The sequence below is a fragment of the Cyrtonyx montezumae genome, unplaced genomic scaffold (genome assembly GCF_038088225.1).
Source record: "Cyrtonyx montezumae isolate F1298 unplaced genomic scaffold, pur_monq_1.0 scaffold_16, whole genome shotgun sequence".
Classification (NCBI taxonomy): Eukaryota; Metazoa; Chordata; class Aves; order Galliformes; family Odontophoridae; genus Cyrtonyx; species Cyrtonyx montezumae.
Genome location: NW_027071892.1, coordinates 7,401,319 through 7,414,031, shown reverse-complemented (window position 1 = coordinate 7,414,031; position 12,713 = coordinate 7,401,319). Strand labels below are relative to the sequence as shown.

Here is a 12,713-nt window from a genome sequence, read left to right as displayed (position 1 = left end):
TTCTAGGCTGCCACACCACTGAGAGCAGGTCCTTCCTCCAACGTACAGTAGAGAAATGGAACTGTCAGCTATGTACTGTCAGCATGCTGGAGCTCGCTTGGAAGTCCAGGTGCACAGTCACCTTTCTAAGGTCCATTCTCTACTTGAGACAGGAGCGGTTCAGATAAAAAAGTGAAACCTGGAGCAGTGAAAGAGATGCAAGGCTTCTGTCAGAAAAGGCATTTCTCCAGTTTCATCTGCATCATACAAAAGTCAGCCTGGAGGAAAGGAGAGGTGCTTCTGCACAAGAGGAAGCAACCTCTTGAGACTGCAGGATAAGTGAAAAGCCCCTAAACATCACAGTAAGTCTGAACCTTAGTAGACATAAAATGTCACCTGGAATACAGAACTTTTGATAAAAAGAAGCTGTAAACTACCAATAGAAGTTTCTGCAATTTGACACACAGGACTACTGCACCATTACAAAAAATCCAATCAGATCTTTAAGGTCCCTTCCAACTCCAGCCATTCGAGGATTCCATGAAAAACTCCTACTCAGAATCTCATCTGTAATTACATGATTACACCTACAGCAAAGGCCATCGATGCAGTTTTGATTTCCAGCATAAAACCACATTTTTAAACAAAGCAGCACGTATCTCTCCTTCAGGATAATGTGTCATAACTAATCAACAGTCTTATGAAGGAAATTACTAACAATACTTACGACTAAAGAGAAGTACATCACTAAAATGTAAGGCAACAAAGAAATTAATTTATCTGAAGGTGTCAGAATCATGCATTAAAACCACATACATCAGCTATCACAAACACACAACTCATCTTCAAAGTTATTTCATACACTCCATCAAAAAAAAAAAATCTCATCTGGTTTTGGTTGTTTGCAAAGGCATTGGTATGTGTGACAGCATTTCTGACATTATCTGACATGAACTCAACACAAGCCTACATCATCCCACTTGACATAAATATGGTACATCTTTGGTAACAATATGAAGCATAGCACTGGCATCGTTTTGAATAAATGATGAGCAGCAGGGAAGGCAAGTTGTTGGGTATTAAGGCTGTAAACATTACATACTCCTCTTCAGTTAACATAAGTTACAAAAGATTCTGAAAATTCTAACCTAACTCATTCATATTAAAATATGAAATCCAACAGCAAATAAGAACAAGCTCAGCTATGACTCTATTATTAGTTGTAACAGAAATGTACAGTACCACAGCATGAATACTAGTGTAGGCTTTTTGGTGGTGGTTTTTTTTTTCTCGTTGAGTAAAGACTGAGTTACAAACCAAAAGGCACAAAATGCAGAGAAGAGGAACATCTAAATCTATGAGAACAAACTTCAGGAGGCCTAGGATTTACCTTTAAAAACAGAAGTTTGCAAACTTACCTGTCTTGTTTCAGAAAGTAAAGTGTAGGAGACAAAGGGGAGGTAGCTAACAGCAGTCTTCCACTACCTGACATGAAAGGCTGTTTAAAGAAAATTAAGCGACAAACTTCCAGAGATGCAAAAAGGACAGGAGGCAACAGTGATGAGCTGCAGTAAGGGAAGTTTGAACTGCATACAAGAAAACAGTTCTTAACCAGGAGGTCACTACAGAACAGAATAGGAATTGGAAGAGGTGAACAACTGCAGCCCAGGAGACTTCCAGAAAGGGGCTTCCAGAAATCAAGTTGGAAATAATTTGTACTATCAACACCAGAAACTGGAAAAAAAGAAATCCCCTGACAGTTCCAGGTACATGTGACTATGGCCATCCAAGACAGAGAAGCTACAAGTTCTTTTAACAGAAGCTCCCCGCTGGCAGACTCTAACAGTGTGCCTGAAAAATCTCAGGCAAGAAAGTCAAAACACAGACAAACTGCATCTGTAAGCTTACAAAGTTCTTAAAATATCAAAATTAATAAGGAATACAGTGAGTTTGGTTTTGTACATCTCTTTTCAAGTCCCAACTGAACAGAACAGCTGAGTCAAAGTGCCGAGCTAGCAGAGACACATCCTGTAAGGCACAGTACTTGAGGGAGAGACAGGTACATTCCTCCCTTTCAGGAGGTACTTTCCAGTAACTTGACAAGAACTTCTGCTGAATTGGTATGCACCTTACTATTTCACTACACCAGCATACGGTACTTAAGAATATCCCAGTGCATTTGAATCACAGTAGAACCCTCCATGTTAGATTTCATGGTCAATATGTTTGTTTTATCGTAATTTCTTCTGTTTATCAACTCCTCCAGCACAAAGATAAGCAAAAACCTGACTCATGCCCTTTTCTCCAGTAATAACACTTACTACTTGCAAAAAGTACATCAGTATCAGTGCATCCAGCTGTTGTGTCCCCCAGGATGTGGTGTGTAATTGTGTACAGAAAGACACAAGACAGAAAAGAAGGGAGAGTGCAAATGCTTTTGAGAATCGAGAGCACTGCTCTCCATGCTATTAACACTAGGATTAAGCAAGCAGATTCTGTATTTAGAAATTAGTGAGTTGAAATTACAACTTTTTCTTTCACAATGGATACCATTTTGAAATTTCATCTCTCTTCCAGAGGAAGTATTTCCATTCTACCCATACCCTCAAAAAAAGAAATAAACTTCTGAAATGGTACAAACCATACGTTGCACAATTCATACAAAGTCAGACTGAGCCAGAGAAAAGCAGAAATTTCCATTAATAACAAAACACAATTTGATTCCATAACTAATATTCCAACTTGACATGGTAAAGCTGCATGAGATGCTCTGAGCAGCAGTCCCTTGAACCAGGCAGCCCATTTCCAACCCTGGAAGTACCAGGCACCATGCATGAGGAAGTAAAAACTTGTAGACCAGACACATCCAAAGTATTATTTTTCAGGAAAACTATTAATGCATTAAGTTTTCTCTCACATTCCTCTCTTAATGTGACTGCACATTTTCTCACTGCTTGTATCAACTACAGGTTGTTTTTTTTTATCCCAGATCTCTCTCTTACCACAGTGATTCTGTGACAATAAGCTGCATCAGTTCACTGTATTTTTGGAAAGGAAAACAACAGATCTTCAAACATTTTGAGCACACTGCCTTCTTTGGAACATCCCCTCAGAATTTACACATGAAATAGCAATCTGAATACCTTTGTCTTCATTCTGTATGTCAGTGTGGACTCTGATATCATCATGTCTTTGTCGAGACACCACAGCTGAATTTGAGGGTTGTAATCCATAGGAGGCAGAACTGCCCCGATCTCTGGATGAAGAGTATTTTAAATTGTCCTGGTCAGCAGATGCACTGTCAGTTCTATAAAGAGAAAAATATTTTTATGTAGGGGTATAATAGGAGTGGGATTCACATTCACTTACAAATGCAACATATTTAAACAACAATCCCAAATTATTTTCCTGTTAAAAAGTGCACGTTTAACCTGCTTTTTAAGAAGTGACCTTAAATGGACCTGGGGCTAGAATTGATTAATTGTCACAACAGCATGCAAAGGAAATGTGCTCTACTGTCAGAACCTCGTGCCAACCGTTCCCAAGTATATTTTCAGTTAGACGCCTATGTGAGATAGGACAAACTCCATCCAGAAGTGACAAACAGAAGACAGTGAGGTTGTAAGTACACAACACAGCTAGGCTTTCACACAGTGGACTGCCATCACTAATCCACACATGAGCATTTACATAACATGCTACAGGCCTCACTGAGCAGCGCAGGACTGGTTATTAGATGGAGGTGTTGCTGGCACATAGCTGATAATCAATACAGGAAAAGCATATTAACTTTTTTGCAAAGCAAAAGCTGCAAAACAAGAATGCAGGCTCTACTGCAGAAAAAGATGTAATGTAAATTATAAGCTGTTATCCTTTAGAATGCTTGCATGTAAGAGATTTTTACACAAGTCTGCATGATGTTTAGACCACTCATATCAGGAAGGTGATTTAAAGCTCAGAATAAACTTAAAGGAACAAGGCAAAAACTGTCATGCCTGCTGTCACTGGACACACCAAGTGAGGTGGATTTTTAAAAGTTTATTTGATGCATTAAACTCATACGTATGAGATTCCATTCATTTAATTCAACTAATGACTTTAAGTTTATTCTTATAAGCAACACCAGAGACTTTACACTAAAACCAGTAAAACCACAGCAATCTCAAAGCAAGAACCAGCAGAATGCTGTAAACCCTGCCTGCATCTGCCAGTTACTCACAGAGGGCTTTGTTAAATCTAATTCTCAAGTTGTTGATAGCTCATGTAATTATTTACTGAAAAGCAGGATGAATGATTTCTTTTCGTTGCTGCGAACTGACAACAATCTGCTTCCAGACCAACACCGCACATTCTTGGGAAAAACTATTTCATTTTTACTTCTAAAAAGAAAACAGTGATTGCGGGCAGTAGCCAAACTCGGGGAGAAGGAGTTAAATATTCCCAAGGCCAACAGGGAACAACATCAGCCGCAGGTTTCTGAGGAGCAGGTGGCACCCCAGCTGTCCCCAGGACTCGTTGTCTTCAGATACAGCTCTTCCTCAGAGGAACAGCATGGTGGTGCACATTTGCAAATACAACTGAAGAAACTCCCCACATTTTAATCCTTTAAGAATGTTGAAAGACAGCCTACTACCAACTTGGAATAAGATTTAAAAGAAGGAAATGGTACGTTTGTCCTTTTATCTGAAGCATCAAGTTCAGATCCCAGATAAAACCCCCACAGGGAAAAGCTGTTGGTGGATTTTCCTGGAAGGTGCACGTGCCTTTCATTCTCTAAGCCAAAGCATCTCTGGATACGGACAGCAGTGCTCTCTGGGGCAGCACAGCACTGCCATGCAGAGCTGGTGGCCACAGCCCAGAGAGCCCCACTGAGAGGCTCTGCTCACAGCTGGGATCACACAACTGTGGTTGGACTTTCAGCACTCACACAGACCAACAAGATTCAGCACCATTTCCTCAATGGTATGGACTTCAACCCCGCTCGTACCACGTTCCAACTTTCCCATCAGTTCCACAGCTCCCACTTCCGCTTATCTGCCCTGAAACCCAAAGGTACTTCCAGTTCACAAGAGGATTCAATCTGGTTTTGCCTTTCAATGAAACAGGCTGACAGAATTCACTGTGGGCTGCAACACCAACCAGTGTCCAGCAGTTCTGAAGTCTGAGTACGGGCTGATTAAACGTACAATTTTCAGGACTTCATATCCCAACCAAAGGACTATGCATGTTCCCAGTACAGCCTGTCAGCATTTGGTAAGATTTTCCATTGTGCTGTGGTGCACCAGCCCATTGTTTCCCTGGGAAGAACTCCACACTTGGTTAGCTCTGCCTTTGGGGACAGCTTTCTGCAGGCTCACTGTGCACAGCTCATCACCCTGCTAAAGGTGAGCAAGATTTTATTTAAAATGTACCATTTTCCAGTGCATCAAGAGGCAGCAGTTCCCACTGAAGACATCTTTCCACCACAATTTGCATGCACTTTAAATAACTAGCAGTTTCTCCCCTGTCTTTACCATGCAGAGAAAGAAAAAACAAACAACACTCCTCAGAAAGACTCTGCTTTCCAGAGAACTGTCACAAAACCGTTCATGCAAAGACCATTTTATCAGCTACATACATTTACACAATCCCAGAAGGAAATACTTGTCAAGCATGAACACAACCAATGTACAGCATTAGCAACAAATGAGCAGAAGTACAAAAATTTGACGTCAGATAAAGCTCACAGGAGATTCAGACTGGCTATTAGGAACTATTTCTTCTTTGAAGGAGTGGCTGGGCACTGGCACAGGCCAACCAGGGTGGTGGTGGAGTCACCATCCCTTCAGGTGCTCGAGATTACGGCAGATGTGGCACTGAGGGACGTTATTAGTGGGCATGGTGGGGACAGGTTGATGGCTGGACTTGGTGATCACAGAAATCTTCTCCAACCTAATGATTCTTAACAATAATTATCATAATAAAAAATTTGAATGAATAACTGCAAGAACAAACTCTTACAGCTACAGTGTAGGATCATTTGCCTCTTTCCGAGACAACACTTAGTTTCATTCTCGCTTAAGGACACTGATGAGGAAGAAACAAAGCACCTGAGGAGCTCAGGTGGCAGTTCTGTGCCTGGTTCTGGGCAGGGAGCTGTCAGGCAGCTGTGCACAGGTACCAGCTTCTAGCACAAACTGCGTGAGCAGTGCCACCTACACAGGGAAGATCACACTCAGCTTTCCTACCAGGCAATTTTTAACTTGGCTTTACCTACTGGGAGAAGAAAATAGTTCACCTGCCTAAGTGCAATGAAATGGCTGCTAGAAATCCCTCAGAAAGCCTACTGAACTTACTTTAAGGACATACAAGAGGAAACCTATACCCTTATAACTGGAAAAGTCCACCCCCTCCTATCAAACATGCTAGCAAGATTTGACTACTTACTATTTGTAAGACTGAAGAAAGCATAGCTGAGAACAGTTAGCTTTAAAAAAAATGTATTTTTATGTAAAATGAAAATAGGTCCATCAAATAATAACATTAAGTTCCTCTGGTTACATGGAAACCTTCAGAACTTTTGTCCAAGAACCTTGTCACAGACAATCTGGAATACTATTCATTATCTGTGACTGCACCATATGGGTAATATTCTGAGATTAATAATGCTCAATTATTCTATTTGATTGTATTTCCAAGTACAGGCTCCACATGGATGATTTATTCTGTGGCATGCATACTATATCTGTAATCTTATCATGTAAGCTGGCCAATTTTACTTGTACATGTGCTCTATTTTCAAAGTAGTTATTTTTTTTTCTATCAAGTTCATTAACTCTTCACTACTTAAAATGTTCATTCATAAAACATTTTAAACAGAGCAACTTTACCACTCAAATTAACAGCTCCACAGAGCGAGGACAACCCTCTTCCATTCCTCCTCTGCACTACCCCCCTTAGCCATGTTCATTTAGCACTGCCTAAGGCACCCTGATGAGCCCTGGGCCTGGCTGAGCCCACTGCCTGCACTGAGAGCACAGCAAAGATATCAATGCCTGCATTTCCTCCTCCTCCAGTTGTAACAAGGAGCTAACCAACTCTTCCTTCTGGCTGCATTTCTGCCATGTTTGCTGCTGGACAGCACCCACAGCCACAGACTCTTCCCAGGTCCCTCAGCTCTGCAGCACTTATTTCTTGCACAGAGCTCACCAACACCCTACTATCCTACTATGGATATCAGGAGAGAACCTATTCTATATGTGCATTCTTTTCATGTTTTCCCATAGGCCACCCAGTAGCCACTTTTGGGTGTAGCTGATCACTGCAGCTCTGGGATGGCTGTTTTCTTTTCTGCAGGTCTGTCTGCTCTCCAAGCTCCTGCTTCCCGCTGACACACTTCACATTCTTTCATCTTTCTTACATCTCATTCTCCTCTGACTTCACATTAAAAACAAAGGCTTCCACATTACAAACTTAGGCTCCCTCATTTTACAATAAAAACAAACATCCAAAAAGCTCTTTGATCTCAAACCTTCTCAGCCTTATCAGCACATTCAGTGAACTCGGATGTGAAAGGAGATCCAGAACTACTTGTTACCAATCAGGAACCGAGCCTACTCCCATTCAGCACAGCCTGTACAGTCCTCCAAACCTCTTTCCAAGGTTTCCCCCGACCTCTTCACAGTTACATCTCAGAACTGACCCTGCAGCTCACTTCCTAGTCATTACCTTGCCTCCCATAATACAATTCCCATGCATACTTTCATCATATTAACTCACCACCACTAGTTCTTGCTGCCTGTAATGGACACACCTCTGCCCTTTAAAACAGTCACAGGAAAAGCACTGCTCTGGATGTCACTTTCTCAATCTGCTAGCTCTGATCAGCTCATCACCTCTGCGCCAATCCCTCCTTTTTCATTTCATGTTAAACACAGGTACTCTGCTGCTTAGGTTATAAGCTATCTAGAAGGAGAATCACATTTTATTGTCTTATAATGTCCAGACTGACAGGGATCTACCACACCACTCAGTTTGGCCCTGCAATAACAGAAATTAGTGATTCCTAACATTGACTTGCTTTGCACGGGAAGCAAACACTTCATTTTCAAGAACAAATTCCAAGACTGAACCTGTATCTAATAAGCCACCTCCTGATCTTTTATCAGATGGGAAAGACTTCTCCTTGTATTCCTCCTGTTAACCTGTATTACTGTAAAAGAGAAAGAAGTTCCGTTAATTAAAGTCTTATCTGACTTTCTTGCTTTGACCATAGTGCGTTTGCTGAGCTGCCATTCCACACCCGTGCTCCCACTGAGCACTACAATGTTCACACCAACTGTTGTGCCAACCAGAGCAGTTCCTGTGGATGGGTATTATTTATTACTCTACACCATCAGTCTTTATTACACTAAATCAACAGTCTACAAAGCTGGAAAGATTAGCAGAGGGGGACAAGATCTCTTCAACAAATAGAAAAAAAAACAAAGAAAAAGCACCACAACCACTTCATTCTTCTGTCATACCTAAGTGTTGTGCTGCCACTACTGCAGAGTAAGGCACACCGCAGTGCAAACACTGGTATGTCCATGTGCATCAGGACAACTCCTTCCTCTGCAATGCACACCTCTACCAGCACACACACTGCAGGAAGACCAGGCCAAGTGCATTAGCAGATATGATGGCATACAGGCAGGCACACCAAAAAATCAAGTTCTAATTGAAAACAGTTATCTCAGAGAAACACCTGAGCTCCAACCAGTTTCAGACTGTTTTCATCCCAAGTCCCAGTGCTTATTAGCATTACTAGAAACTGAGAGGAATCCAGGCTTATAATGGAAATCACCAGGGTCATTTCTGCACACACACTGATGCACGCACCACAGCAGTTCATCTGATAATACATCCAAGTATTAGGATTTCCTTTCCCCCCACCCCTCAAGCAACTTGAAACAACATTTCTCATTATTTTAACCATGTGCTTCCCCTCCCTCCATGCCCTGCAAGAAAGCACTTACCACAGCATCACCTGTGCTAAACTAAGCAATCAACAGTAAAGAAGAGGAAGGAAACTATACTTGCATATATGCCACATTGGGGATTGTCCAAGAACACATTCAAAATGCTTCACAAAGAAGAAAAACTCATTGATGGATTTATATTACAGATCCCCTTTCACTGGCCCGTATTAATCACTTAAAAACAACGGAGATTCATTTACTCTCTACTGCATTCCTTAAAAGTAGGCTCATAGGTTCCATACAGCCAAAGCTGACACCGCAAGATGCAGAAACCCTACTGTAACACACAGAGAAAAACACAGTTCCTCGACTCTCTCACCAGGCTAAAAGCTCCAAATACTTCAGGGGAAAGAAAGTTAAATTCTCACAAGTGGCAGAGTCAGAAAGGAAGTGTTACGTATTTCTCCAGAGAAGCCCCAGTTACAAAGCCTGATGGAAGCAGAACAAGCCCCTGTCCACCCTCTGAGTTTCCCATGCCTCCTACACTTTTTCTCTGCTGCTTTCAGATTTGTTTCTGCAGTGGCTTCTTGGATAACTATTTAAGAAATGTCCTTTACAGCAGCAGTATTTGAGAGCTGAGGATGCCACACAGAGCAGCATGGAGAAAGGACCGAAGTGGCAGACGTGGACAGACCCATTTCTTAAAGTCACTGCACCACCAGACAAAACACTTCTGCTGTCACATTCTTACTTCCACCCCAACACAACTGAACATATGCTGAAGGTGAAGATCTACTGGATAAAGTCTGTTTTCTAGAAACCATAAGACAGTTTTGGGGCCAAAAGATAAAACTTGTGATGTTAGTATGTCCAACCACAAAGCACTCATCAAAGCTACCCACAGCAGGGATGCATCCCAGCTCCTTCAGGGGACCTGCAGGCGAGCTCCGGGCTGCAGCCTCCAGACCTGGAATGAGGCAGGAGGTCAGGAGCAGGAGACTGATCTGCTTACACGCCAAAACTCCTCACTAAGACCAAGATGCCATAAGATGTCACCAATGAAGATTACTACTTCTTAAGTGAGGAAAAATGGCAAGTTACTTGAGCAAGTAGCTCCGCAACAGAAGAAACTGTAATATAAGCGCACAGGCCACACGCATCACTAAGAAACAGACATCAGCTCTGGAGAGCTGCTGGCTGCTCAGCCAAAGGGTGCAGTAGTATTGGAGGTACACCTCACAGACGTTCCCCTATCACCCAGCAACAGGTACACAGGGGCAGATGCGTTTCCCCCCCCCCGTTCTCTGATGGCAATTGTAAAAGCAGGATACCACACTACACTACGGTTTCAAATGCACTGAAAGATCCTCATTACAAAAAGAAATATTAAAAATATTTTGAGAAACAAGATTTCAGCTATTAACATAGCAACGCAGAGTAACACAGCAAACGCATCGGCATCAGCTGCACCAGAAGCAGCAAGGCCCCGAACGCACTCTCCACGCCCGACTGAAGGTGTCAGCGCTCTCAGTGTCGCTTACCAAGAAACGAAGCACCGGGCACGAGCACCCCGCACTGCATAAGCCCCCATCGCTCCGCTCCCGGCTCGGCCGTTTCCTCCGCCCGGCACGCGCCCCTCCTCCCCCCCAGCGGGCACACCACGCACCGCCGCGGCCTCCGAGGCGCAGGGCCGAGCTCACAGCCCACACCGATCGCACTGCCGGGCCGCCGCCGCCCACAGCGCCGCGAGGGCCCGAGGGCAGCGGGCCGCGCTCCGGCCGCGCCGAGCGGTGACAGCCGCCGCGCACCCGGAAATCCCTCCCGCCCCCCGCTAGGCCCGGCGCCTCCGCCCCGCCGCCCCTACAGGCCCAGCGCCCGGGGAGCGGCCCCGCGCCGCCCCGCTCCGCTTCCCCCGGGTCCGGCGGCTGTCCCCCGGCCCCAGCCCTGCCCACCTGGGTTGCCAGTCATTCCAGCCCCGCGGGTGGTAGTGCTGCCTGCTGCCGGTGCCGCTCAGCCGAGACCCCGGGGCTCTGCGGCTCATTACCTTGCCCGAGACGGCATGGCCGGCCGGGCAGCGGCGGAGGGCGGAGGAAGGGGGCAAGGCGCGGGCGGCGGCTCCTCACTCTAGCTGGGCGGGCCGCTGCTGGCTTGCAGGGGAGGGAGGGGACGCGGCCGTTGCTGCTCCGGCTGCTGCCCGGCCGCGCAGCATGCCGGGATGGCGGACATGGGCCGCCCACCCCCGCCGCAGGGCACCATGGGAGGGCGGGGGCGGGTGCGGGCGCTTCGCTCCCGGCGCCGCGGGACGGGGAGCTCTGTGGGGGAGCAGCGAGGAGGGGTCGGGGGAGCCCCGGGGATCCCGGTCTGAGGGCAGCGAGGAGGGGATCGCGGTCCCCGGGCGTGAGGGGAAGCCGGGGATCCCGGTGCCCGACCGTGAGGGGAGCCGAGGCCCCCGGGCGTGAGTGGAGCCGGGAGCTCTTGGCCCGTGAGAGAGCGAAGCGGAATCATGCATGACCTCCCCACGCTGTGGTATTCGTCGCTCCTCTTGGGGACCCCATCCAAGCACAACCTCACCCCCCCAAAAAAATAAAAGACTCAGGGTGCCTGCAGGGATTCACATCCCTCGGGGCGCATCAGCCCCCACACCCATGCTGTTTGTCCCCTGTGCGTGGCTGCCGGGGGTGGCTGGTGTTCGGCAGCGGTCAGCAGAGAGCTGACTAATCCCTTACTACTGGGTTCTCCTTCCAGCTGCCAAAATGTGTTGCAAAAGCAGGCTGACAAAAACAGCCTCTTTCCAAGCCTGGATGACCTCTGTGTGAAGCAGGCACCGTGTTTGCTAGAAGGGCATTTGATGCACAGAGCAGGAAAGCCGCCCTGTGGGTGGGATCGTGGCAAATCTGCTGGGAGAAAGGTCTCAATTCGGTAGATGCTCATTTTCCAAAACGACATGAACTTGTCTCAGGCATATTTTTATTTCTTCTATAATACCTGGAATCTTACATGAGCTTATTTGATAACCCAGATTTCCGACTGCAGAATATTTCCTAAGCTATGAAGAATTATAATGAGTTGTTCACTTATTTAACAGAGAGACCTGACCAGGCTGAACTCCTTTAACAGCCATGCCCTCAGTCTGCCATTGCTGATGGACCTGGGGAGCCTTTTAAATTCCCTTGTGCCCCACAAGCCAGAGTTCTGTGGGTGACCGAGCAGAGACAGATGGTGTGCTGCTGCCTCCCCTGGCTTCTGCTGGGCAGCCATGATCCCACCATGCACACTTCTTGGCTGACATTCCATAAGCAACCCTTGCAGAACCTACATAGATCTCAGCAAGAGCTCCAGAAAAAACAAAAATTATATCACAGGGCTTAATTGTGAGTTAAGTTCATCTTGCAGGATGACTCTGCACCCATCAGGCTGCATTTCAACTGTCACACACTTGCATATCATGATTAAATGAATGAGTTTTGCCAGAACAATCAATTCCATAGGCTATGATACATCGTTTTAATTTACTTTTTCACAATTGAGATGGACATCCAGAATTATGCAATATGTAGCAAGAGGAACTTTTCCCAAGTGAAGCAGCAGTGCCTGCTGTGCCTTTGCTCAGCCTTCCCGACAAAGTCTAACAGATTGTCAGCCACTAGTGATGTAGCAGAGGATGGTTTTCCTGTTTATTTCTGTTTATTTACAGGGTAGCGTCCCAATGGTAATGATATAAATCACCTGCAGGGAAAGGTAATACTAGTAATGTATTTCTATGTATCTTTCAAATTGATTTAGCATGGAGAGGCA

At 45.3% G+C, this 12,713-nt stretch overlaps 1 protein-coding gene across 4 annotated transcripts in view; it reads right to left on the bottom strand.

The window, feature by feature from the left end:
• The window catches only part of SMG1 (SMG1 nonsense mediated mRNA decay associated PI3K related kinase), a 59,516-nt gene extending 48,465 nt beyond the window's left edge, over positions 1–11,051 (bottom strand). For 2 of the 4 annotated variants that reach the window (XM_065732523.1, XM_065732527.1), the window contains exons 1-2: positions 10,871–11,051; positions 3,123–3,286 (exon numbers count right to left, since the gene is read on the bottom strand). In XM_065732523.1, the coding sequence (XP_065588595.1) occupies positions 3,123–3,286; positions 10,871–10,959 (253 nt within the window). In that variant the 5' untranslated portion in view covers positions 10,960–11,051. The remainder of the gene's footprint in view (positions 1–3,122; positions 3,287–10,870) is intronic. The other 2 variants (XM_065732524.1, XM_065732525.1) reach the window with 2 other exon arrangements.
• Between the last annotated feature and the right edge of the window lie 1,662 nt (positions 11,052–12,713).